This window comes from Trichosurus vulpecula, chromosome 3, assembly GCF_011100635.1.
Source record: "Trichosurus vulpecula isolate mTriVul1 chromosome 3, mTriVul1.pri, whole genome shotgun sequence".
Taxonomy (NCBI): domain Eukaryota; kingdom Metazoa; phylum Chordata; class Mammalia; order Diprotodontia; family Phalangeridae; genus Trichosurus; species Trichosurus vulpecula.
Window position 1 is genome coordinate 87239421 of NC_050575.1, and position 23437 is coordinate 87262857.

General features: G+C 45.4%; 1 protein-coding gene across 1 annotated transcript; it reads right to left on the reverse strand.

Moving 5' to 3' along the window:
• Positions 1-3795: 3795 nt before the first annotated feature.
• Positions 3796-19429, reverse strand: STC2 (stanniocalcin 2). The gene is made up of 4 exons (XM_036751706.1): positions 19114-19429; positions 16253-16395; positions 11766-11977; positions 3796-4484 (listed from the first exon to the last, which is right to left on the reverse strand). Exons 1-4 carry the CDS (start codon positions 19262-19264, stop codon positions 4082-4084), a joined length of 909 nt encoding a protein of 302 aa, XP_036607601.1. The 5' UTR covers positions 19265-19429; the 3' UTR covers positions 3796-4081.
• Positions 19430-23437: the final 4008 nt, after the last annotated feature.

Consider the following 23437-nt stretch of genomic DNA (forward strand, 5'->3'; position numbering starts at 1 on the left):
GAGATACTGGAGTGGTTAGCCATTTCCTTCTCCAGTTCATTCCTTGGATAAGGAAACTGAGGCAAACAAGATTAACTGACTTGCCCAGGGTCACACAGCTAGTAAGTGTCTGAGGCCAGATTTGAAGGCAGGTCCTTCTGTCTCCAGTGCCTGATGCTCTATCCACTGAACCACCTATCTGCTTTGAGGTTAGAAGAACTCAGTTCAAATGCTGACTCTGCCAAGCGACTGTGGGCAAATTGTTTCACCTCTCTGGTTTTTAGTTTCCTTGCCTGTAATAGGATGGAGTTAAACCAGCATCAGTAGTTCTTAATTATTTTTGTGTAATGGATGCCTTGGAAGCCTATATACCCCTTCTCAGAATAATGTTTTTAAATGCTTTAAATAAAATACATGGGGTTAGTAAGGAAACCAATTATAATCAAATATAGTCATTGATATATATGCATATATTTGTATTTACATATGCATACATATGTATATGTATGTGTATATGTATATATTTATATATATCTATATCTGTATTTCAGTTTGATGGACCCCAAGAATCCCTGGACTAGATGGTTTCCTGGCACGTAGTAGTTTAATAAATGTTTGTTGACAAACATCCTTCTTTGTATAACTCTCTAGGAGACTTAAGACACTCATACCTCACACTGTGTGTCTGCCCTTGGGATGATCATTAGCTCCCAGAGAGCATGGAATAAATCTCTTCTCTGCATCTCTATTCTAACCAAGCATGGGGCTCTGCACAGGTTGGGTGGGAGGGGGGCTCAAATAGTAATTACAGAATTGAGCTGCAAGAGAAATCATCTATTTAAAATGTTTATTAGTGTTGGAAGAAAAAAATGCAATGGGAAAATGTACAGATCTCAAGGCCTCAGTCCACAACAAAAATCCATATCACAACTTAGTGTCAGGTCTCAGATCAAACTGGATTGTTTCTCTTAGGGGAATGGTCCAAGGGAGCATTATTCTCTAGCAGAAAGTTACTTTGGTTGGATTTTAAATGTTCTTTTTTCCCCTTCTCTTTTATTTTCTGTTGTCAAAGTATGACAGTGATGTGGGCTGGTGTTTTCTATTTACTTAGTTTTGGGTGTCAGCATTTCCTTATACTCAGTCTTCTCATTCCAGAATAAGAGAGCTATTCATACCAAGGAGAGGTGTTCAGATCCTCTCCTTAAGATGCAAAGCTTAAAGTAAACATCTCATCTTTATTTGGGGATTCAACAGCCTTCCCCAAGGAAGGTTCATAAGAAAGTATATACTTTATCCAGTCCTGAGCCTAGCACAAGACCTCAGGAATAGTAGGGACTAGAGAAATGCTTTCCTGAGTTTAATTCAAAATATTTGTTAAAGCAGTATGATAGGACCACATGGAGAGTCTTCTACTTTCCTAAAGTTTTCAATTATCAAATTTCCCCGAATACAGCATTAGTAGGCAACATTCTGTATTGAGTGGGGAGGGAGGAAAAAACCTGAACTATAAGCAGTACGTCCTGCTCCCAGTAATGTTGTAGGCCAGCAAGGAGTTCACTTTTATCTTTTGGTAAGAGAAACAAACCAGTGGCATCACACACACACACACACACACACACACACACACACACACACACACACAACACAGGTCAAGGCGTGTGATTAAATTTCTAGAGTAAGCCATTTAAAACTGAAATGAAGACAGGAAAATAATAAATACAAAGATTAAGTATTTATAATTGCAGCAATGACATGAGACACCAGTGGATGAATGAACACAACATTTTTACACTGAGGAAACATAAAAAGTCATGCCACAGACAAGACTAGGAAACTGGGAGCCAGCTGATCGATGTAAGAGTCATGGCTATATCTCTGGCAATCAAAATTATTCTGCTCAGGTGGCCTGCAAAATGATGGGGAGCCACAGAGGGGCTTACTCCTCCCCAATTAAGGCAGCGGCAGGAGGAGCTCAGTAATCAGTCCTTGGTTTTCCTGGCAGCAGAATGTGGTTTTATTAGGCAAAAGCTGGTCTTGGCGAATCGCCCCCCTCCAGCCCTGGTGGAGCTGTGGACCATGTAAGGGGTGAGAGAGAGGACAAAGAGTAAGGTTGGGGTAGAGGGTGTTGGGACCATTAAGACTAGCCTTTGGCAGTAGACACTTATATGCAGAAGGAACCTGAGCTGCAGCTTTCCCCTTTTCTGCCCTATTCTTAAGATTCTTCTAAGGGAGACCCAACATGCTGATGTGCACATCTCAGACAGAAATATTCTGGACCCTCTTCTTAGGGGGAGGAAGAACCTACCCCAGGAGCCCCCTTAACTTCTGTAGTACCTTGGGGTAGTATGCACTAGGGGCAAGACAGGATTAACTTTTATCTGGTAGTCTAGAAGGCAGAGCTAGGGAAAGAGGAATTTGAGTCAGAAATCCATTAATAGTGACAGTGGGCTTAAGCCTAGTATTTCCTTCCTTTTGTTTGTTGACTCTCTTCCTCACTGCAAACCTTTGACTCCCCTTCCTTGCAAATTTAATATCAGGTTCTCCTCAAAGCGGACTGTCTTCCAAAAAAAAGAGTAGGCACTCCCCCATCCAGGATAGCCCAAAACACACCTTTTCTTTTCCCTCCTTTCGGATTCTGGCAGTACACACCCCTGTTTTAGACACAGCTCCAGGGAACAAACAGTGTAGGCTGTTCCTTAGCAGTCTGATAATGGGGAGAAACATAATTCTTAGGGAGGCTCTGCCAGATGCAATGTACAAGTGTGTGTGTGTGCGCGCGCTTCCTTCCTCAGTATAAGGTCTTTTCCTAAGGGGCTAGAAGTCCACATTGGTTATACATTCATTTACAGGGCTTCTGCCTGAATTCTACCAATGGTTTAAAGATCACTTTTGAAAAATAAACAGTGTATGTTTCCATCACATACATGGGGTCACAGTACAGCGTTTTGGATTGTAGTAGGTGCTTAATAAACATTGGTCAGACTGGGGGCGGGGGAAGGAAGAAAAGCTAACAGAGAGGGATGGTAGTGGACAGAGCCCTAGATTAGGAGTGGGAAGACATAGGTTAGAATCCCAGCTCTGTAATTGACTTCTTGTATGACCTCGAGCAATTTACTTAACTTCCCTGGGTCTTAGTTTCCTGATCTGTAAAATGAGATGGTTAGACTAAATCCTTTTAAAGGTCCCTCCTAGTTCTACAACCTATGTTTTTTTAATGACCTAGTTGTCTTGTCTAAACACCATTTATTTAGATGACAGGAATAGATGATTTCTAAGGTCTTTTCCAGCTGACTCCTATGATCCCAGTTTTAATGACCCAGTAGCCTTGTTTAAAAGCCATTTATTTAGACAACAGACAAGTAGATGTCATTGGATAAATAAAAAGCCAAATTGTGAAGTAAAGCAGTGGTTAAGATACACATGGGGGCCACTTAATCAGGCAGTTTCACCCACACAGGGAACAATGGCTCAGAATAAAACCCAGAGTTCTCTGCATCAAGGACCTGGGCAAGAAACCGAACTTCAGCTTGGCACCAAGCATCACAGCTGACTTTCCTCTTTCTCTCAGCCCTTCTTCTTCCCTGAATCCCCAATGATGACTTGACATTCACAGCTGTATCTGAATCCAAATCCCCAGGGAACCCAACCACTCTTTGGGAAGACAGCACCAAAAGCCACAGAGCTGAGCCTAGTGTTGGTGAGATGGCTGGGCCCAGGTAGAAATGCCCAACCCCGACCCCTCCCCTCCCTAATTCACATTCCCCCTCCCCACCCCCACAACAGAGCAAACCATCAGACTGACACCCACTTGGCCCTATTGCTCAAAAGAAGACAAAAGTTAAAATGAGGACAACGCTAGGAGCACTCACTTGAATATGTGTGAGTGCCGAATTCACCAGGTACAACCAAGAGCTAACTGCTCTTGGAGTCTCCATCTCAGCTGCCCTTTCCACGTATTTATACACCTTTGATGAAGTCCACGATTCCCTTAATACCCTGCATGTGACATCCCCCCTCTTTAATGGTAAAATGTTTTGGAATGTCCATAGATAAGAAAATGGACGGTATGGAGGAAAGATTTCATGACCGCGTGTATATCTTTTCACCTCCGGATATCTGAATACTCAGCCCGTTCATCTTCCCACTCACTACTTCCCTGGGATGCCTGGGCTCCATGGCCCCCAGCTTTGCCACGGATGTGGGCATTTGGGTGAGTCTTGCTACCTTTTTCCCCCTTGGCACCTCTGGAAGCATCCCTCCCACTTGATTCTGGGAGGTGGTAGCCTAGATCCCCTGGATGAGCCCGGATGGTCTTGGATCCCTCAGCCTGCAGCTGTCTGTCGGGAGTGGCGGCTGGCTCCCCCTGAGTAGCTGAAGTGCAGAAGCTCAAGATAGAACAAAGGCTTCCCCAGTTCTGTTCACACTGAGCCTGCACACTTCGGGTGATGGCCTCCTTCACCTCTTCCCCACAGGTCAGCAGCATGTTCACCAGGTCTACATAGGGTCTGGAATTGCAGGTACGAGGAAGTGGCCGGATGCCCAGGGTTGAGGGTAAGGAGAAAAAGAGAGAACAAAAGAGACACTAAGAATGAAACAAGGCAAGGGGCAGTACTTAGGGAGCTCGAGCATAAAGGCCTGGTCCACCCTCCCCCTCCCCCAAACATTACATGAGTTACAAAAGAACAATTCCAGAACCAGAAAGGATTCAACATATCTACGTCTCAGTTTTTTCTTGAACTCTTTTAAGGGGTCTCAGATAGAATTGTTTTAGGAGTGACTCTATATTCAAATCAATTGGACAAGAATGTATCACGAGCAGAACCAAGCATTCGGTGAATACCTACTATCTGTCTATCCTTGGACAAATAACTTAACCTCGTTGGGTCTCAGTTTCTTCATCTGTAAAATGAAAAGGTTGGCCTCCATGGCCTGCTCTAAATCTGTGACCCAAGATACAAAGGCATTACGCTAAATGCTGGAGACGTGAAGAGGTATGAGACAGGGGCCCTGACCTCAAGACGCTGATAATTAATTGGGAGAAAAGGAGTGTGTGTGTGTGTGTGTGTGTGTGTGTATACACAATACACATATATGGTAAATGGTCTTATTTCCAGATACATATATGTATACACGCAGTCATACGTGTATATATGCATATGTACATACACATATACATGTATACGTTGTATATATGACCAATTCAATAACTGATGTTTATACGATATTTCAAAGTTGCTTTATATCAATTATTTAAAACTCACAACAATGTTGTGAGGTTGCTATTACAGGGATAACCCTTCCCACTTTATAGATTGGGAAAATAAGTCTCAGAAAGGATGAATGACTTGCCCATGGTCATAAAGCTAGGGTTATTGATAGACTCGAACCCTGGTCTTTTTTTTTTTCACAGCCAAATAAAGACAAAGTTTATTACAGATTCACCATATTGGGTTGTCTTAAGAAATCTCACCCTTTGTGATGCTCGTTTTCACAAGGGGGGCACATTCCATCCATCTGAGGTAGATGGAACCTGAGCCAAACCCTGGTCTTCTTGACCCCAACACTATCATTGTCTCCATGAATCCCCACAGCCTCTCAGTAACAAGACAAGACTGAATACAATAAGCACCAAATGAAGGCATTTAGGCAGCACATTGGATAGATTGAAGGACTTGAGAGACAGGAAAAACCAAGTTCAAATCCTGTCTCAGATACTTCCTAGCTATGTGACCCTGACCAAAGCACTTAACCTTTGTCAGCCTCAGTTTCCTTATCTGTAATATAGAGGTGGTAATAATAGCACCTACCTCATAGAGCTCTTGCTTGGATCAAATGACATAATATATGTAAAGGGTACGCAAACCTTAAAGCGTTATAAATGCTTTAAAAAATAAAAGTGAGTAGCAGAGACAAAAACTTGCTTCATTTGTGAGATGGAGATCATATTACCTGCTCATGGGCTGGTTGGAAGAGCTAATGAAATAACCATCACTTTTATACAGTGATTTCTAGTTACAAAGTTTTTTCCTTGTAAGGTAGGTACTATGAATGTTATCCACCCCATTTTAAAGATGGCAGGAGTTAGAGATCATCTAGTCTGACCCCTGATTTTAGAGGAGACCTACGTCCAGAAAAGGGAAATGATTTGCTCATATCTGAATGTAAGATAGCATCATATGGCTCCGGGGAGGAATGCTGACTTGGAGGACCCCATTGGAGGCCCCTAAATAAAGCGCTACATAGGATCGGCCAGATACATATATTCGTGGTTTACTCAGTTTCTGAACCCATAAAGGTTTATGTTCTAACTTGGGGAATTCCACCAGGGTAACCTTGGGTAAATCCATTTGGTCTGGGTCCCAGTTTGGTCCCAGGATGAAGGGAAGGAGGAATGGTTATTCCATGAGGGTTGTAGAAGGAGCACAATATTTGATGTTGAGACTCTGGGGTCTGTGTCCCAGTGCTGACATCACTGTGGGCAAATCACAGCCTCTCCAACCCTCCATTTATAAAATGGGAATGGGAATGCCTGCCCTCCTTACCTCACAGGGCCGTGGGGAGCAAGGTAAGCCTCCTCAACAATTAAAAGGGCTTAAGAAGTGGCACTAGTTGTTCACTTTAATTCCCTGGGACTGGAGACGTGCAGAATGCCTGCGCCGAGCTGCCCTGAATGAGGGCTAAGTGTCCTCAAGCAGAAACATTCAGTTCTCTGGCCACTCCACCTGCCTTGGGTCATGTTGTTAGGAAAACAGTGCCAGAGGAAGGAATGGCAGAGCATTGTGAACCACCCAGAACCAGGCACGGTGCTTCCTTCCCACATCCCAAGGCCATTCTGGGTGCTTGCTTTTTGAGGTTTTCTTAGCCCACAGGGGCTACAATAAGCCTAGAAGGCCATTGCTATCTGGAATGTCGCTAACCAAAGTTCCTAAGCCATCTGGTTCAGCAGTCTTGCCTAACAGGGCCCCTAGTGCATAAATGTTGCCACTCCAAGTCATCATCTAGGTCATAAAGTTCACTTAGGAATGTGTGGTCACTTAAGAGAAGGAATAAAACTCCCCATGGTGCATTGTAGTAGAAAGAGCACTGGGTGTGAATCTTGGTTATTTATTATTCAATAGGGGAAGACTGGAAAGGGCTTGTTGGCTCAGCTATTTTACTGGCTGTGTGATTGATCTTGGACTAGTCTGCTTCCCTTCTCTGACTCTCAGCTGCTTCTAAGAAGGGAAGGCATTTAAGTAGCATCTACTGTGTGCTAGGCACTGTGCTAAACATTTTTTGAAACAAATATTAACTCGTTTGATCCTCAGAACAACCCTGGGAGTAGGTACTGTTAATATCCCCACTTTACAGAAGAGAAAACTGAGGCAGAGAGGTTAAATACTTGCCCAGGGTCATACAGCTAGTAGGCTCTTTGGGGACAGATTTGAATTCAGGTCTTCTTCACTCTGGGCCAAAAAAAGGGCTCTATCCATTGCACCTCTTAACTACCTCAAGAAAGTGGGACTGATGGTCTCTAAGGTCTCTTCTAGCTCTGAATCCCAAGAAGAAGCAATGAGGACCTGCTTTGCTCTCTTGGATCATGTTTAATATTTATGTTAAGCAGTGGGCAGACTTGAATTTTTGTTTATCACGTATGCCACATTTTGAGATCTGCAAAGGAATTAACTAGCAGTTAAATCCACCAGTACTTAAGCATCCCCCAAGCTGCAGTGGGATAAATTTTCCTGGAGGGAAAAACCAAAGCCCTAAGGAATGAGGTACTTTTTGCAAGCTTTCATAGCAGATGATGAGACTCCAGACTTCCTAGGGAGACTTTGCTGCTGGTACTGAGAACCAGGGACTGACACATGGTGGTGTACAAGACAGCTCTGGATTTGGAATTAGAAGTCCTGGGTTTGAATCCCTTGCCCATTGTCTTTACCAGCTGTGTGACCTTAGATAATTAAATTTCTCTCTCCAGGCCTCAGTTTATTCTTCTGTAAAATGGGAAGATCCCTCCAAGTTCTAAATCCTTTGATCAGTCTGATGCAGTGCAGTATTTCAACAGAAAGAGCACCAAACAGCATTTAATGGGACCCTAATTGTAAATGAAACCATTATGGAAAGCAGAGAAATGAGACACAGTCTGGGTCCCATCTGGGGCTGTTTAACTCATCTAATCTCCACATTGAACTCTTAAGAGGCAGAACAATGCAGTGGAAAGAATGCTGGCTTGGAGTTGGGAGACCTGAGTTTAAATCCCAGCTGGGGTACTTATGAAGCTGAAGCTGCAGAGCCTTGGATAAGTCATTTTACTTCCCTAAGTCTCAGCTTCCCAACTATTAAAATTGGGGATGATAATGGCAATCCCACTACTAGCAATAATAATATGCTACCTACCTTTTATGGTGGTTGTGAGGGAAAGTGCTTTGTAAACTTGGGAGTTATTCTTGTAACTATTTTCTCTGCTTTACTGTCTCTTTCTCCAAAGAGAGGGGTGGGGTCAGCTGTTGACCATCCAGGTTGCTTGGCTGGTCTCTATTCTCCTTCAGCAGGGGTGGGGGGGCATTCTACTCTTGGCAGCCCAAGGAAGTGGCTCTAGGAGCTTGGGCTAGTCAGAGTTCTTCCCTCAGCTTGGAACTCTCTCTGCCTGACAAGAGAGCTGCATACTGTCAGGGTGTGCAGAACACAGTTAATCTAAGCTGCGTCTTGGGTTGGCACGGTGCCTTCTCATGCTGCAGCCTCAGCCTGTGTCTAATGACAAAGCCCAGCTCCCTTAGCTGGGTGTCAGTGAGGCTAAAGGATTTTAAAAAATACTTGGACGGAGACGTGCCTGGCAGCTCCAAACCACTGATTGTTGCCAGCGAAACAGCAACAGTGCCTCAGCCGGAGAGCCAGGGTGGCTGGAGCTTGGAGGAGTGTCTGATGACACTTGAGTTTGGGTGTGTATGGGGTGGTGGTGGTGGTGGTGGTGTTAGAGGAGACAAAAGAGCAAAGATCCTCACATTTCTAGAGCACTTTCTTTCCTTGAAACAATCTGGTAAAGTGGGTAGTGCAGGGATAATTATCCTCATTTGACAAATGAGGAAACTGAGGCCCAAAGAGGTAAAATGATTTTCACAGGGTCACACAGCTAGTAGGTATTACAGCTTCAACTTGAATTCAAGTCTGTACAGCTTCATGATCCAAGTTCTGTTCCAGACTGAATTTTTTTTTAATTATTTTTTTCATTCAACAATCAAGAAAAGAAGGTTTACTTATTCACAGAATGCTCTGCTGATGAAGGAAGACTGAGGTAAGGAAGTGGGCTGGTAGATATTCTGAGAGTGACTGTTTCCCTGATCTCCACATGGAGGATAGAAATTCTTTTTGCATCAGTTACTCTAGTTGTGGCTAGGAGATCCAAGCCACACTGATCTTAAAACGGGCTCCTGCCTTTGGACTGATAAGATAGTCATGGTTGGGCCTGAAGAAAGGGGAGCTGGGTTCGAACCCCTGCTTCCAACACTTACAAAGTTGTGTGATGCTGGGCCATGGCACTTAATTTCCCTGAGCTTCAGTTTCCTCCGCTATCGAACGGGGACAATAAAACCATACTAAGTATCACAGGGTTGTGAGGAAAGGGTTTTGTCAACTTTAAAGCACTAAAAGAAATGAATTATTGTCATGAGGAGATCCTGAAGGCTGCGTTTTCCCACTGGGGTTGTTTTACTTCTTATTAGAACCTCTCAGTGTCCCTGAACACTAAGAGATCTGTGCAGCTCCTCCCCGCGAGCCCAGAAATAACCCCGATGGCATGGGGGTGAGGGCTGTGGTAGGGTCCCTGAGGAGATTCCTAATTCTCCAAAATGGGTCAAGCCCTGACCCACATTCCACATCCCACCAGAAAACTCACACTTCTAGGGAGGGCTCCACTATTCTTCTTTAAAAAACAGACAGCAGCCCCAACCAGAAAATTTAGCAACACCTGTTCAAAAACTCCTAATTGTAAAAGAGATCACTCCAGAAAGACCAGGTTTCTCCAAGTTGTGGAGGAATATTAGAGGCATCTAAGTTAACCTTCCCATTTTCAGTGCATGGAGCCAACATTTTTGTCTCCTAAAGGATGTGGGCTGGTCATGCACGTGAATGAACTTGATGAGTGTTTTTTGGCCATGAAGCTTGTTTGCCTCTTGTCTTACTTAAGGGTCTTGAGGGACAAGCTCTCATTCCCAGAGGTGCCTAGAAAGGAGAGAGTTTCACAACTCCCCCTTCACCTATCACAGGCATGTGTGAGAGATTAAAGAAAGGCCATGTTTAGGAACTCAGAAATGGCTTACTTATTTGCTAGGGGATGCTCTTCTTCCTAGCTAAGTGAGTTACCATTATGGGCCAGGGGAAGGACTGGCAGCAAGATCTGAGTTTGGTGTCTGCTAAGTAAACTCGTATTTCTGAGTGCCTCAGTTTCTCTAACTGAAAAGTGGGAATTACAACTTTACCGCCTAGGGATGGTGTGAGGCTGAATAATAATGAAGCACTTGGAATCCCCTCTAAAGATGGAAAAATGATCATCCTTCGGGGCAAGGGTATTGAAATGTTCAACAATTTTTTTTAATTGAGTTTGTGGGTTTTTCTGCTACTACTAGGCATTCTCAATGGACATAAGTGCAGTCTATCCTAGGTCCCAAGATGCACAGCCTCCTCTTCAGGACAAACTAGCAGGGTCCTCACACCACCTCTTATGTAGGGTCAATTCTGGAGTCTCATGCGACATTAGTGGAAACAAATCCTGCTATAAATCTAGGCATCTCAGGTCACCAAATGATACTCAGAGTTGGGGGGTTTGAATTGCAAATGGAAAATTTCAGGGCCCTCAAATCACTAGCGATCATTGGAGAGGCTTCTGGGGCATAGTCAAAAGAATGCTGGATTTGGAAACCAGAGATCTTTCACGACTCCATGTAACTAACTACCTGTTATATATGGCATCAGACAATTCATAGTCTCAGTTTACTCATGGGTAAAACAGGGACTAAAAAGTCTGCACTACCCATCTCACAGAGCTGTTGTGAGGATCAAAGAGACGCAGTGTGTGAATAAAATGGCTTTGTAAATTTGAAGCATCTATTAATACCGTTTTTTTAAGAAAAACATACTAGGAGTTAAATAAATATTTACTGAATCGAATTAAATTTTGACATAAAGGCCTGCTGTTAACTGACCCACTTGGCCTCCATCCTCCTGAACCTATTGGTCAGTCTTTACTTTTTAGAATAATTATATACCAATATCTTATTGTACTTCAGACTTCAAAAAAAAATTTCCCACCTTAGTTTCTGATGAGTTAAAAAAAAGTAGCTCTATCTGGCTCTCTGGGAGAGTCAGGGTGAAGGGGGATGAAGGAGGAGTGACCTCTTGTGTGTGGGACTTTGGGAATGAGTTCTCTAGTGTGGCCTATGACAAGTCATGCTCTTTTTTAGGGTGTCAGTTACATAACAGGACTCATACACCTTATTCCATGAAGGTGTCTTACTAAGATACCACATGGCTGTCTTTGACCTTCTCAAAGTCTACTAAGGTCTTGTAGAAATTGAAATAGTTTATCTAAACTTGGCCTGAATTCCTACTGGGCATTTCACCTTGGAGAAGTCATTTCCCCTGGGGGCCATTAGGGCTTTTGGTTAGAAAATTGTAATCCTTTCCATTTTTCAGGAAAGGTAATCATTCAAAAAGAGGTTACCCCTGTTTCCCCCCAAATTATCCCCACCAGACCAAAGCAGGGGAAATTCCTTTTGCTGCTGACTTGTCACTAAGCAGCCATAACTCACTCGTGCACTAGCAGATCTTTGAAATGAATCATCTCCACCATCACTTGTATGTTCTCTTTGGCAGCAGAGCAGAGGTTGTGTTTCAGGTAGCAGTCCCGTTGTAACTGGAATACCATCTCCTTGATGGCTGGGCACTTCCGGCTGATGCAGCTGAACTTGTGCCTTAGGCCATGGGCTTTACACTTCAGGGCATCTTTGATGAAGGACTTGCCCTGAGCAAATAAAGGTGGAAGGAAAAGAAAAAAAAATGCATATTGGAAGATACAGGTTTTTGTACTCAATCTATCACTCATAGATCAAGAGCTGGAAATGACCCTAGAAGCCACTGACTCCAGCTTTCTCATTTTACAGGTGAGGAAACTGAGGCACAGAGAAATTAAGTGACTTGCCAAGGTCACATAAGCACTGACAGTCAAAATTTGAACTCAGGTCCTTATATTCCAAAGCCAGCATTCTTTCCACAGTCCTCCACTGTTTTCCATTATATAACCTTAGGCAAGTCTCTTCCTCTCTCTGGGCTTAAGTTTTCTTCCCTATAAATGAAGGGGTTGAACTAGAGAATTTCTAAGTCCCTCACAGCTGTAACAGCCTGTATTTAATATGTTCATGTTCCATCGGCTGCCAGCTGTAATAGTTCCACTTTAGAATAACTCGACAAGTGAAATATTGTACTGAGGAAAGTAACTGAGTTGGAATCAGGAATCTTAGAGATCTGGGCTCAAATTCTGACTCTGACAATGACTAGCTGTGTGACCTTGGGCAAACAACTAAAACCTCTTTGAGCTTCGGGTTCTTCATCTGTAAAATGCCTAACAATAACTACTTAGGGGCATTGAGGTGGCACAGTGGAGAGAGCACCGGCCCCATAGTCAGGAGGACCCAAGTTCAAATCTGACCTCTGACACTTATTAGCTGGGAAGCCTATTAGCTGACACTTATTACCTTGGGAAATTCACTTAAACCCCATTGGTCCAAAAACCAAACCAAAACAAAAGCTACCAACCTCCAGGGTTGTTGAGAGAAAAACACATTGTAAACCTCAAAGTGCTGTTAAAAAAAATGAGGTGTTGTCACTCTTATTAGTCAGGAGGCATGGTCAGCTGGACCTTGAGAAATAATAGGGCTCCCTCTGTCTTGTTAAAGTCTCCAAAAAGAGACTTTAAAAGAAAAAATTCTTTCTAACTATTACAGAAGCGCTCTCTGATAGAAGCCCCACTTAGAGCCAGCTGACTTTAGGCAGATGTAGCTTTCCTCAGAATTATCACTGGTTGGGTTTATACCTGCTATCTCCCCACCCCAGTCCTCCCTCAGGGGTTAACAATGCTCTGGTTTTTTTCCCCCCAGGGGAAGGTTTCTTTTGCATGTGCTCAGATTGTGCATGGATTCCTCTTTTCCCTTCTGATTCTATTAGCAATCTCCTCTTTTTCCTTCTGATTTTATTAGCAATCTCAGGGAGAGGTATTAATATTGGCTTTTCTCATTCCTGCTAGAAAACCAGCTGTAGTGGAAAGAGCACTGGCTCCGACATCAGAGGGCCCAGGTCTGACTTCTGGCCCCTTCTCCGTGTTGCCTCTGTGACCAAGGACAAGCCATTTCCCCTTTCTGAATCTTAGATTCTTCCTCTGTAAGATGAGGGAGTTGAATTGGGTGACCTCTGAGGTCTCTTCCGGCTCTAAATCCTATGATCCCTCATGCCTAGGATCCTGATTCCCCAAATCCCCGTGAACTTTCCTCCCACACCTTCCGGAGGAAAATTCCTTTTCATTGGAAAATGATCCCTACTCCTTTAAGCTATTAGGATCGTTGTCTCTGTGACAATTGCCTGGCAGCATCTGGAGATTTGAGCTACCCAGCTGACATAGACACTCCCCCTCCTCCTCACTCTCCCTGCCTTGGAGTGGCCAAGCCAGCCAGCTAGGCACACATCTGGCCTACAGTTCTCTTTCCTGGCAGCCCTATTGGTCTCTTCTTATCCTAGAAAGGAGACAGCTGTTAGGGGCTTCAGAGGGGAGCTTGGAGCACTTAGTTCCTTTATCAACCTCCAATGGCAGATCAGGCTTATGCATCAAAATATGCCCAAGTCCTCACACTTTCCATTACAATAGCAATAAGCTGTTGCAGATGACTTTACCTCATGGTTTTTAGATAGACACATTGGAGTAAGTTAGGGCTGGAGTTCAGTGGCTATTCAGCACATTTCTTTGGCTCTCCCTTGGAAACAATTGTAATATTTGAATATATTTTCTTTGCAACAGAAAAAAGCTATATATTTCCCTTTTCTTTCTCCTTAGTTCTTTGCTCTCCTCTTTCCTCTCCCCACATTGCCCTATCATCTCCCCCCTCCCCCTGAGGGAAAAAAATCAATCATTACACGATAATAGGCACATCTGAAAACTGAAATCTCTAACACTGAGGAATTATATATGTGTATACATGAGTTCTGAAAATAAGACTCTTATCTGAGGACCATAGCAATTTAAAAATATTTCACGTAACTGCCTCTCTCCTCTCTCTTCTGCCTCTTTACCCTATTATTTCAATGTTTTAGGGATCTGTGAAGTATAAAAATTGAGCGTATTTGCTGCTGCTGCATCCACTGATGGAGAAAGCTAGTCTACTGGAAAGAGCACTCCATCTGGAATCAAATGACTTGGGTTTGAGACCTATGTCTGCCATGACTGGCTATGTGATCTTGGATATCAGACAAGGTGCTTGCCTCTCTAGGTTTGTTTCCTTATCTCTAAAAGAAGACAGTGCAACTAAATGAGCTCAAAGATCCCTTCTAGATCCAATTCCATGTGATCCCTCCATGCCATGGTCTTTGGGGAACTTCCTGAGGAAAATTTTTTTTATCATTTGGTGGTTAAGCACTGCTGCAGGACCTCTTCAGTTTGGCTAAGTTGCTCTTGTAAGGACAGATGTACGTCCATCACCAGGTCTGCATGCAAAGTCCTCCTAGCCTGGTAGGGGTGGCCAGAGTGTTGGCTTCACTGGCAAAGCCTTTTAGAGCCCAGGGCCAACTCCATACTCACTGAGGCATCAAACCAGGATCTTAGTAGAGAACCTCTACTAGGTTTCCTAATTCCAGGGAATGCCAACGGATCTTTGTCCACAGGGAAGAGGGATGGGGAAACAGAGCTTTAGAGCACATCTCTTCTACTGCTGTTTTTCTGCCATCTCTCCCTGCCACCTCTGGCATCTTCTAACCACTACCTCAGCTTCTAGCCTGCCAGTCTCTTTTTGCCTGCTTCTAAGGAAGGGGAGGTGATGCCATAGTTACTTCTCAATGCCAAAATCAAGGGGAAAACATTTGAGATGAGAGACAACACTGCATTGTATGCATTGCCTACAGAATGACACCAGCTGATGGCTGGGAATTTTTAAAAACTACACTATAAACTTCAAGGTCAAGCCAAAAGTAGCTGGCCCATCCAAATGTTCTCATCTCTCCCCAGTGAAATGGGAGAGTAGGTTTACAAGACTTAATAACTGGATGCTTCAATGATGTATAAAATGGGCTGGGGAGAAAATGAAGGCAAGAAGCCTAATGTCATATGCTTTCTGAAAATATATTTTTATTGTCAGTGTTAGAGCCAAAGATATTTTTGCTGTTTGGCTGCCATGCCCGATGTAGTGAAGCTGTTTTAATTTTGCTTAACATGAAGCTAGCTGGAGTATATTCCACCTAGATTAGGTCTAGTTAAAGTGGAGAACTGAGGGGTCATGGAAATTCTTTGGTGAGGGTGGAGAGAGGACAAAAGCAAGAACCATTCAGATTAACCCACTGGGGGCAGTGAAGTATGGTAGAAAGAATTCCGTGTTTGCAGTTAGAAGATCTGGGTTCCAATTCTGGCTCTGGCAATTCTTAGTCAAGTCCCTTCCCTTTCTCCTGCCTCAGTTTGCTCATCTGGAAGATGAGATGGGGATGAACGAGATGATGTTCTAGGTTTTCTTTCCCTAAATCTAAAATCCTACGATGCTAATAAGAGGGAACTTGTTTCTGTGACTTCTCAGCTTCACCTAACCTTCCACAACAGCCTATAGTAGCTTCTAAAATACTATGTTGGACTAACCCAGGTCTGAACTGTGTGTTTGCATTAGCGTGGGAGTGTGTCAAGTTGGGGTGCCGTCTCAGGACTTGGGCTGCCTTCTTGGGTGTGCACTTTTTGTCCTGACCTTGGTCTACATTGCTCAGATTCCCTGATGATTGCTCAACTCTCTTTATTTCACTTTGCTTACGCAGACTCAGCGTAAGAGCCCAGAAGGGTTTAACATAGAGTCAATTCTGTGACCCCCATAATAGCTTAACTGAGCACTAGGGGAGGGGACATCAATATTAACTTCTCCTTTTGAACTTTTATGAAATCTGCCAGATCAGACCTTTTTTTTAAAAGGCTGAGATTTTTTTAAAAAATTGCTTTTCCTATGAGCATTTCACAAAGCCTATTCACATCACATGTCCAATGACATATCAGATTTTTCTTTACCTGAGCATCAAATTTTCCAGCGTTGTGCAGGAAGGTCATGCAAATATCATGCAACCCTCGAATCTCACAAGAGTTGTTTTCAAAGCACTCAAATACCCCACATCCCACGTCGCCAGCATTTACCAAGCAATGCTGGATTTCCGCTAAAACAAAGATTTCAAGACAAATCCATACAGCTAGTTAGAGTGGGGGACCATGAAAACATGAATAGAAACCAAATTTACTAATGACCATTTCAGGGCATGCTGAGCACAGGGAATTGGGATGTAGTAAAAAAAAAAAAACCAAAAAACAAAACCCAGTTATTTGCAGTATTCAGACCAAACCTACATTACAAAAATAGTACCCAAAAAGGACAGTGTCCTGCCATTCCATTTCATCCTACCATTTTCACCGAACCCTTAGAGGTAATATTTTGCTTTAGAGCAGATGTTATTTTAAACCCTGCTTATTAAGCCTACCAGGCAAGTAATTTTTTAAAATAGTCTCCTTACCCCCCTGTTACATTTGCAATACTTCACCATTTTGGTGGTATCAGTTAAATAAAACATTTGTCTCTATTTAGATCTGTAGGAGCTGCTGCCTATTAAATCCCATCCATTTCCTGCCTGGCAGAAAAGGATCTCTGCCAAACGGAGTTTCAATTCAGCTTTATGATTCAACACCTAAAAATTAAAACAAAATTCCTATTAAGGCAGTGCCTCGAAAACCATCTGCATTAAAAATACCAGGCTGGCGGAGCTGTGGTTTGCAAGGAGCTTAGGAAGAGAGTCAACTTGGGGGCAGCCTTCAGGGCTAAGTGAATGATGCCCAGAAGCTGAATGATCTACTCAGTTAGAGGCTCCTTTAATTAGAACTCGAGAATGCGACAAGATTTCATTTAATTTTCCACAAACCCCAGCAGTATGATCCGGCCCTGTCTCTCTTTCCCTCTCTCCCCCTCCTCCTTCCCATAGGGCAACAATTTCTTTTCTTCTAAAAGGGTATAAGAAAGAAGAGACAGGCTTAAATGCTCGGTATAAATTAAATAGTGGAGAGAGCAATGAATCTGGAGTCCGGGGAGCTGGGGTTGAATGCTAGGCTTGCTAAGCACTATCTGTATGACCTTGGCCAAGTAATTTACCCTCTCTCCATGCCACAGTTTCTTCAGTCTGTAAAATGTGAGCATTAGACTGTCTCTAACGCCCGTTTCAGCTCTAGGTTCTATGGGACACTCCACCCCTGTTGCCTCTTAACCTAATTTAAACAGTGATAAAATAAAATCAAGAAAGGCCCACAGTGGAGCTGTGACAACCAGCTCCAGGGTAGCCATTAACCTAGGCAATACCGGGGTACGCAGGATTGAAAACTGGAAGCGACCTTAGAAGGTCAGCGCTAGAAGAGACCTTAGAGATAACCGTTTATCCTTTTCATCTTACAATCCCAGAGAGGTTAAGGAGCTTGTCCAAGGTCACGCAGACAGTAGGAGAGAACCCAGTCCCTCCCTCTGGCTCCAGTAGGTGCTTTCCCCACCACACTTGGTTGCCTCTCGTGCTATATTAGGAACGATATTGTGCTATTCTCTGGGAAAGCTTTCTAAGCAGCCCTAGAGGGACTAGTGGTTGGGGTGGCGACTGACTCTTTGTGAAGATTTGGATAAGATCTTGGATTTGGAGATGTGGGGCTGGAAACTCAGCTGAAGCCCGTGTTGGCATATGGGTAGGAAAGACCCTCTCCTTCCCCTCCCCTATAAACTCCCATCCCCCACTGCAGTCGCAGGGTGCAGGGAATGTTTCGCGCTGCTGGCCTTCACGTGTGGCCAGCCCTAATGGGCACTCGTGCATTCCAGCTCGCACGGGGTTTGAACTAGCGCCGCTGCAGCATTTACACGGTTAAAGAAAAAAAAAAAGGCATCCGGGGGTGGGAAGAGCGAAGAAGCTGCAGGAAGCTTTTCTTTCGCTCTGGGAAAAGGTCCAGCCCCGTGCATTGCACGCTTGGGCTCTTCCAGGCAGCTCGCCCACGAGGGTTTGAGGCGCAGCGGCAGCAGCAGCCCAGTTCCCGGCCAGTTGCATCATTTTTTTTTTTTCCGCTCACCGCTCTGCGCCAGAGAAGAAGGCAACCGCCAGTTTTGGATCCAATCCCGCCTCCCCCACCCCATCCCTAACTCTTTGAGCTCTTTCTGAACCAAAAACTGGTAAGAACCCGAGGTCCCCGGTTCAGGAGAGAGAACTAAGTTAGCTCCTCGCTCACACAGCATCTTTCCAGATGGAAGCCAAGGCGCTGGACTGAGTTTAAGCGAAGTGGGGGCACGAGCCAACTTCCCAGAGCGGAGCTTGCGCCTGATGCCCGCAGTCTAGGATTGGGAGCCACGCTCCTCCACACCGATCAGCTGCCCAGGATCATAGGACTGCGAAGTAGAAAGAATCGCAGAGATCCATCCCCAACCCCTGCCCCCCCCCCTCATTTTTTTTCAAACAAACGAGGAAACTGAGGCCAAGAGGGGAAGTGATGCTGCTGCACTGTGTTCGCTTCCTTAAAGCTTTCAAATACGCGAACAGCAGCAAGCAGCCCTACCCTGGCAAGCTCATTGCCACGGCAACACGTGAGGATTCTGGGCTACTGGAGCTTAAGCATTTCTTTGCAGCTGAAAAGTCGGGAGCCGGCGAGCAGCGTGCCGGGCGATCCGGGGATGGCCCGGGAGAGTTTGCATGCCTGACTGCCGCCCGATAACTCGTGTTCTCTCTGGGGCAGCGAAAGAGAGTGGGAGTGAGAGAAAAGACTCGTGCACCCATTGCATTACAGGGGTGGGTGGTGTTGGGAGTGGTGGTCACAGACTGCAAAACCCAGCTTCTTTACAGTCACTGTAGCCCCAATGAACCTACCTGTATTTTGCAGGGAGAGCCGCCCTTTCTGCGGAGAGGCTCTGTCCTGCGTCCCTTCGGGTGGGTTAGTGGCTTCAGTCCCCAGCACGGGATCGAAGCTGGCCAACACAAACGCCAGGGTCACTAATTGGCTGAGCCGCTCCACACACATGGTTGCAGTTACAAAGCTCCCGCTCTGAGAACCTTTACTCTTTGTGTCCTCTTCCTCTTCCTTCGAGTATTCTCCTCCTCTTTCCACTCTTCCTCCTTCTTCTCCTTTTTCCTCCTCCTCCTCCTTTCTGACTCCACAGAGCGCTCGAGAAGGGAGCTCGGTAACCTCTCTTCGGGGAGCATGTGACCCGTGCTGTTGCCAGCGCTGTGGAAGTGCCCAGGAATGGAAAGGATGGTGCTTCAAATATCCCTGGAAGCTCTGGTGTCACTTGAATGAAGGAGTCGAGCAGGTGTTACCCCCGAGCCCCGACCAATCCCAGCCCCATCCCCGTTTGACTATATGGTCAGGGGGCGGAGCTTGTTCCTAACTACTACAAGCTAAGGGAAGCTAATATTAGGAAGAACTTGCAGACCTGGGTGCTGCAAAAGTCCACATCTATATGCACATCCTTACCCATCTATGTATGTTCATATACATTGCTAATAGAAAAAAAAGACCACAGCTGTTTCGAATTTACCTGAGGCTCGGGCGTTAGGGCCCAGAAGCAGGAGCGGAAGCCGGGAGACAACTCCAGTCCTTTCTGGGATTCAGTGCTACTGATTCGAGGATAGCAGAGGAGAGGCAGCCCGGTACAGATCAGTGCCGGATTTGTAGTAGAAGGACCTACGTTAGAATGCTGCCTTTGCCTTTTATCACCTGCATGACCTTGGGCATGCTCCTTCACCTATCTGGGCCTCAGTTTCCTTATCTATGAAAGAAAGGCGTTAGGCTAGATGGTCTATTTTTTAAAGGTCCTTTTCACCTCTGTAGTCTTTTAGGGGAGGAGGATACTGGTTTGCACCTTTGGGAAAGTTTCCCCCACTCCCAGTCATCAATTCATAAAACCTCCAGCATTACCTAGGGCAAATTTCAGCCGGGTTCCTGGTGAAACAGCGCAGCCCCAGAGCACACTAATTCTGGTCACTGTCATAGTTTGATTTGGGGGTGGGGGTGGTAGTGGCGGGGGTGGTATGAGGATAATGTTCCAGGGCAGAGGAACTAGAAATAATATTCTGTTTAAGCAACTCCCCCTCCCCCGCTGGTTTTACTAATTGCATAGCTTTGGGCGGGAAACCGTCCCGACAAGACGGGGACGGTGCCAGACCCGGGTGGTACCACGTGAGTTCTCTTCTTGCACCCAGGCCGTAGTATGGGCTGGGACGCGGGAACCAGGTGGAAAGCTGTTCTCCCCCATCCCCATCCCCCACTTTCTTTTTGCACACTCCCTGTGTGGAAATGAGGGCAGCCGAAGAAATCAAGGGGGAGCTTGGTAGCCCAGGCCTTCCTCGAGGGCGGACCCACAGTCCAACTGCCACTTGAATCTTCTGCAAATACGCGCCTCATAAGGCGCCCAGAATGTCCAGAGCCACTGCTGTCGCGTTTACGGGATCCCATTCTTGGGGCAGCCCTTTCCAATCTTGAGGTGGGGAAAAGGCATTGGTTTGCAATCCTGGCGAACGTCTCCTCCCCTTGAAGCCCCCCTCCCCCCTCCCGCCAACCCTCCCCAACAGAGACCCCCAAGCGATTTCCGCTGCATTGTGCTCCCGCAGCGGGATCGTGATGAAAAGTTAGTAGCTGGGAATGTCCCTCTGGGTGTGTATGTGTGTGTGTGTGTATATGTATGTGTGTACGTGTGTGCGCACACGTATTCGCTGCTCAGGGGGTGTGGGACAAAACCCGCCTGGCCGAGTTTGATGGAGACTTAGTCTCAGGAGCCAGGGGGTTTTGGGTTGGGCCCAAGACCGAAGCCCCGAAACTGACTCTCTCTGGGGATAGCTGCCCAATTAACCCCGGCTTTCCGTAGGCGCGAGAGTTCCCTCCCCTCCCCCAACCCCCCAGCGCCAGTCCTGCTCCCGGCTGCCCCGAGCCGGCTGGAGAACGGGCCGCAGCAGGTGAGGCCGGGGTCCCCAGCCCCCACCCCCTGGCCCAGTCCTGTCCTCCCCCTCCTTCCCTCCCTCCCTCTCCCTCTGCGGTAATCCACTTCAGAGGTTTCATCACCCACCGCCAGCCAACTCAGCCCCCTCCCTCCGCAGCGCGGCGCACAGGCGGCCGGGCTGCTGCTGCCATGTGACGGGGCTTTGGTGGGGAAAGGGCTTGGTAGAAAGGGAAAGCTAGAGGGGCAGTGGGGAGGTTGAGAGAGCTCTTGCAGGTCCAGTCTGGTCCTTCTCCTCCCGGTGTCCGCCGCTCCCTTCGCTTTCCCCCTCCCCCAACTGCGCTCCACATCTGAGTCCGTGCCACTGTAGGGGGAAGGAGAAATGGGAGCGACTCGGGCGGCTGCGGCTGCTGGAAACCTCTCGGCCGGCCGCAGCTGTCAGAGAAGCTGAGCTGTGCCTGCACTGGAACTGGGGGCAGGCGGCGGAAAAGGAGGGGTGGGAAGAAGGGAGGGGGCAGCGGTTGGAATGTGCTGCTCACCCCGACGGCCCTGGCCGGCCGACTGACCAGCATATACATGTCTGGGCTGCTGGAAGCTGCTGGTCGGCTCTTCAGAACCGTGGCCACTTGTGACTTTTCCCATCCAGAGCGAAGTGGCGAAAAGGCGGCTACTCCAGCTCGTTATCGCTTAAGTATAGTGCACTTTGAATTTATATTTGCAGAGAAACTTACCCTCGTTTATGGTTCACTGAATACCTTTGGCAGATCGTATTTGCCTTACAAACTAACAAAAAATCCTGCTACCTCTCACCAAGACTCCTTAGAGTGGCTCCGTTTTCCTTGGGCTGGGTTGGCTTTCTCATTCCACACCCACTCCCAGAGATCGCCGGTTTCTCCATCCGGCTTTTGCTGAGTTTAACCTTCTGCAAAGAAAAGACAGTTTCCTCCTTGCAGGTGTGAAAAAGAATAATTAGAGGCTATAAAAGCCGCAAACAACTGGCTCCTTCTAGGCTAGCTGAGCTCTGGTAAAAAGTACAGGAGGAGAAAGCAAACCCAATTCTCCCTCCTGCAGTATCCCTGTGGGGTTTGTCTTAAGTAGTAAAGACAATGTTTCTCCTTCTTATAGTGTTGAAGAGCTTTTCTGTAGCACTCATTTTGCTTTTTGTGTTTTTGTTTTATTTTATTCTTATTTGTAGGTCATTTATTGAATGAATGAATTTACCCAGAATCACCCAGGCACATGAAGAAGAGGTGACCCTGGTTTCTGGGAGGTTATAGACAGTGAGGGCAAGCTCTGGCAGGTCCTACTAAGCTGGAAAGGATTCGGGTTATGGGTCTGGGCAGGGACTGTGTATCGGTTGTCTAAGGACCAGTCTAATTAAATTTAGAGAGCCTGATTTCCAAGTGATAAGTTTTTTCATCCTCAGCAACTAAGTAACCACGTTGGCGGTGAGAGTATTTATACCAAAGAAATCTTTGATGTTTTCTTGCTAAGAATCGCAGAGGTGCAGAGCTCTGGTTATTCGCAGAGTAGACTCTCCTTTATTTCTAGTAAGATCTTTTGTTTTTACATGCATCACCTTCATTTAAAAATATAATCTTCATTCTCCCCCTTCCTGGAGAGCCATTCCTTGTAACAAAGAATGAAAAAGAGAAAAAAAAGTTCAGCAAAACCAACCAATACATCAATTAAGTCTGACCATCTATGTAATGTTCTACACCTATCGTCTTCCACTTTTTAAAATTAAATTTTATTTATTTTCAATTAACAACCAGTTGTTTTTTACTCACATAGCCCCCCTTCCTTAATGGAGGGCAAAAAAAAAAAAAAGAAAAGCCACACCCTTGTAAAAACAAATGTACATAATCCAGCAAACTAATTCCCACATTGCATGTCTCATTGTATATATTTAGTTTGTCACCTCTATCAGAAGGTGGGTAGCATAATTGGTCCTTTGGAGTCTTGGTTGGTCACTGGGTTTTAAAGTCTTTCAAAGTTCTTCTTACGGTGTTTTATCAGTTGTTCTCCTGGTTCTGCTCACTTTACTCTGTATCACTTCATACAAGTCTTCCCAGGTTTCTCTTGAAACCATCCCTTACATCATTTCTTATGGCAAAACACTGTTCATATGTTTAAATATTTCTCCAACTGATTGACTCCAGTCACCAATCAATTGATTGATTCCAGTTTTTTATCACCTCAAAAAGGGCTACTATTTTTGTAATATGACCTTTGATTTTCTTTAATCTCTTTGGGGTAGA

Coding starts and splice junctions, on each gene's coding strand:
- STC2 (XM_036751706.1), bottom strand. CDS start 19,264: ATGTGTGTGGAGCGGCTCAGCCAATTAGTGACCCTGGCGTTTGTGTTG. Junction 16,396..19,113: donor GCTCTCCCTGCAAAATACAG/GTAGGTTCATTG, acceptor TCTTTGTTTTAG/CGGAAATCCAGCATTGCTTG. Junction 11,978..16,252: donor CTGGAAAATTTGATGCTCAG/GTAAAGAAAAAT, acceptor TTATTTGCTCAG/GGCAAGTCCTTCATCAAAGA.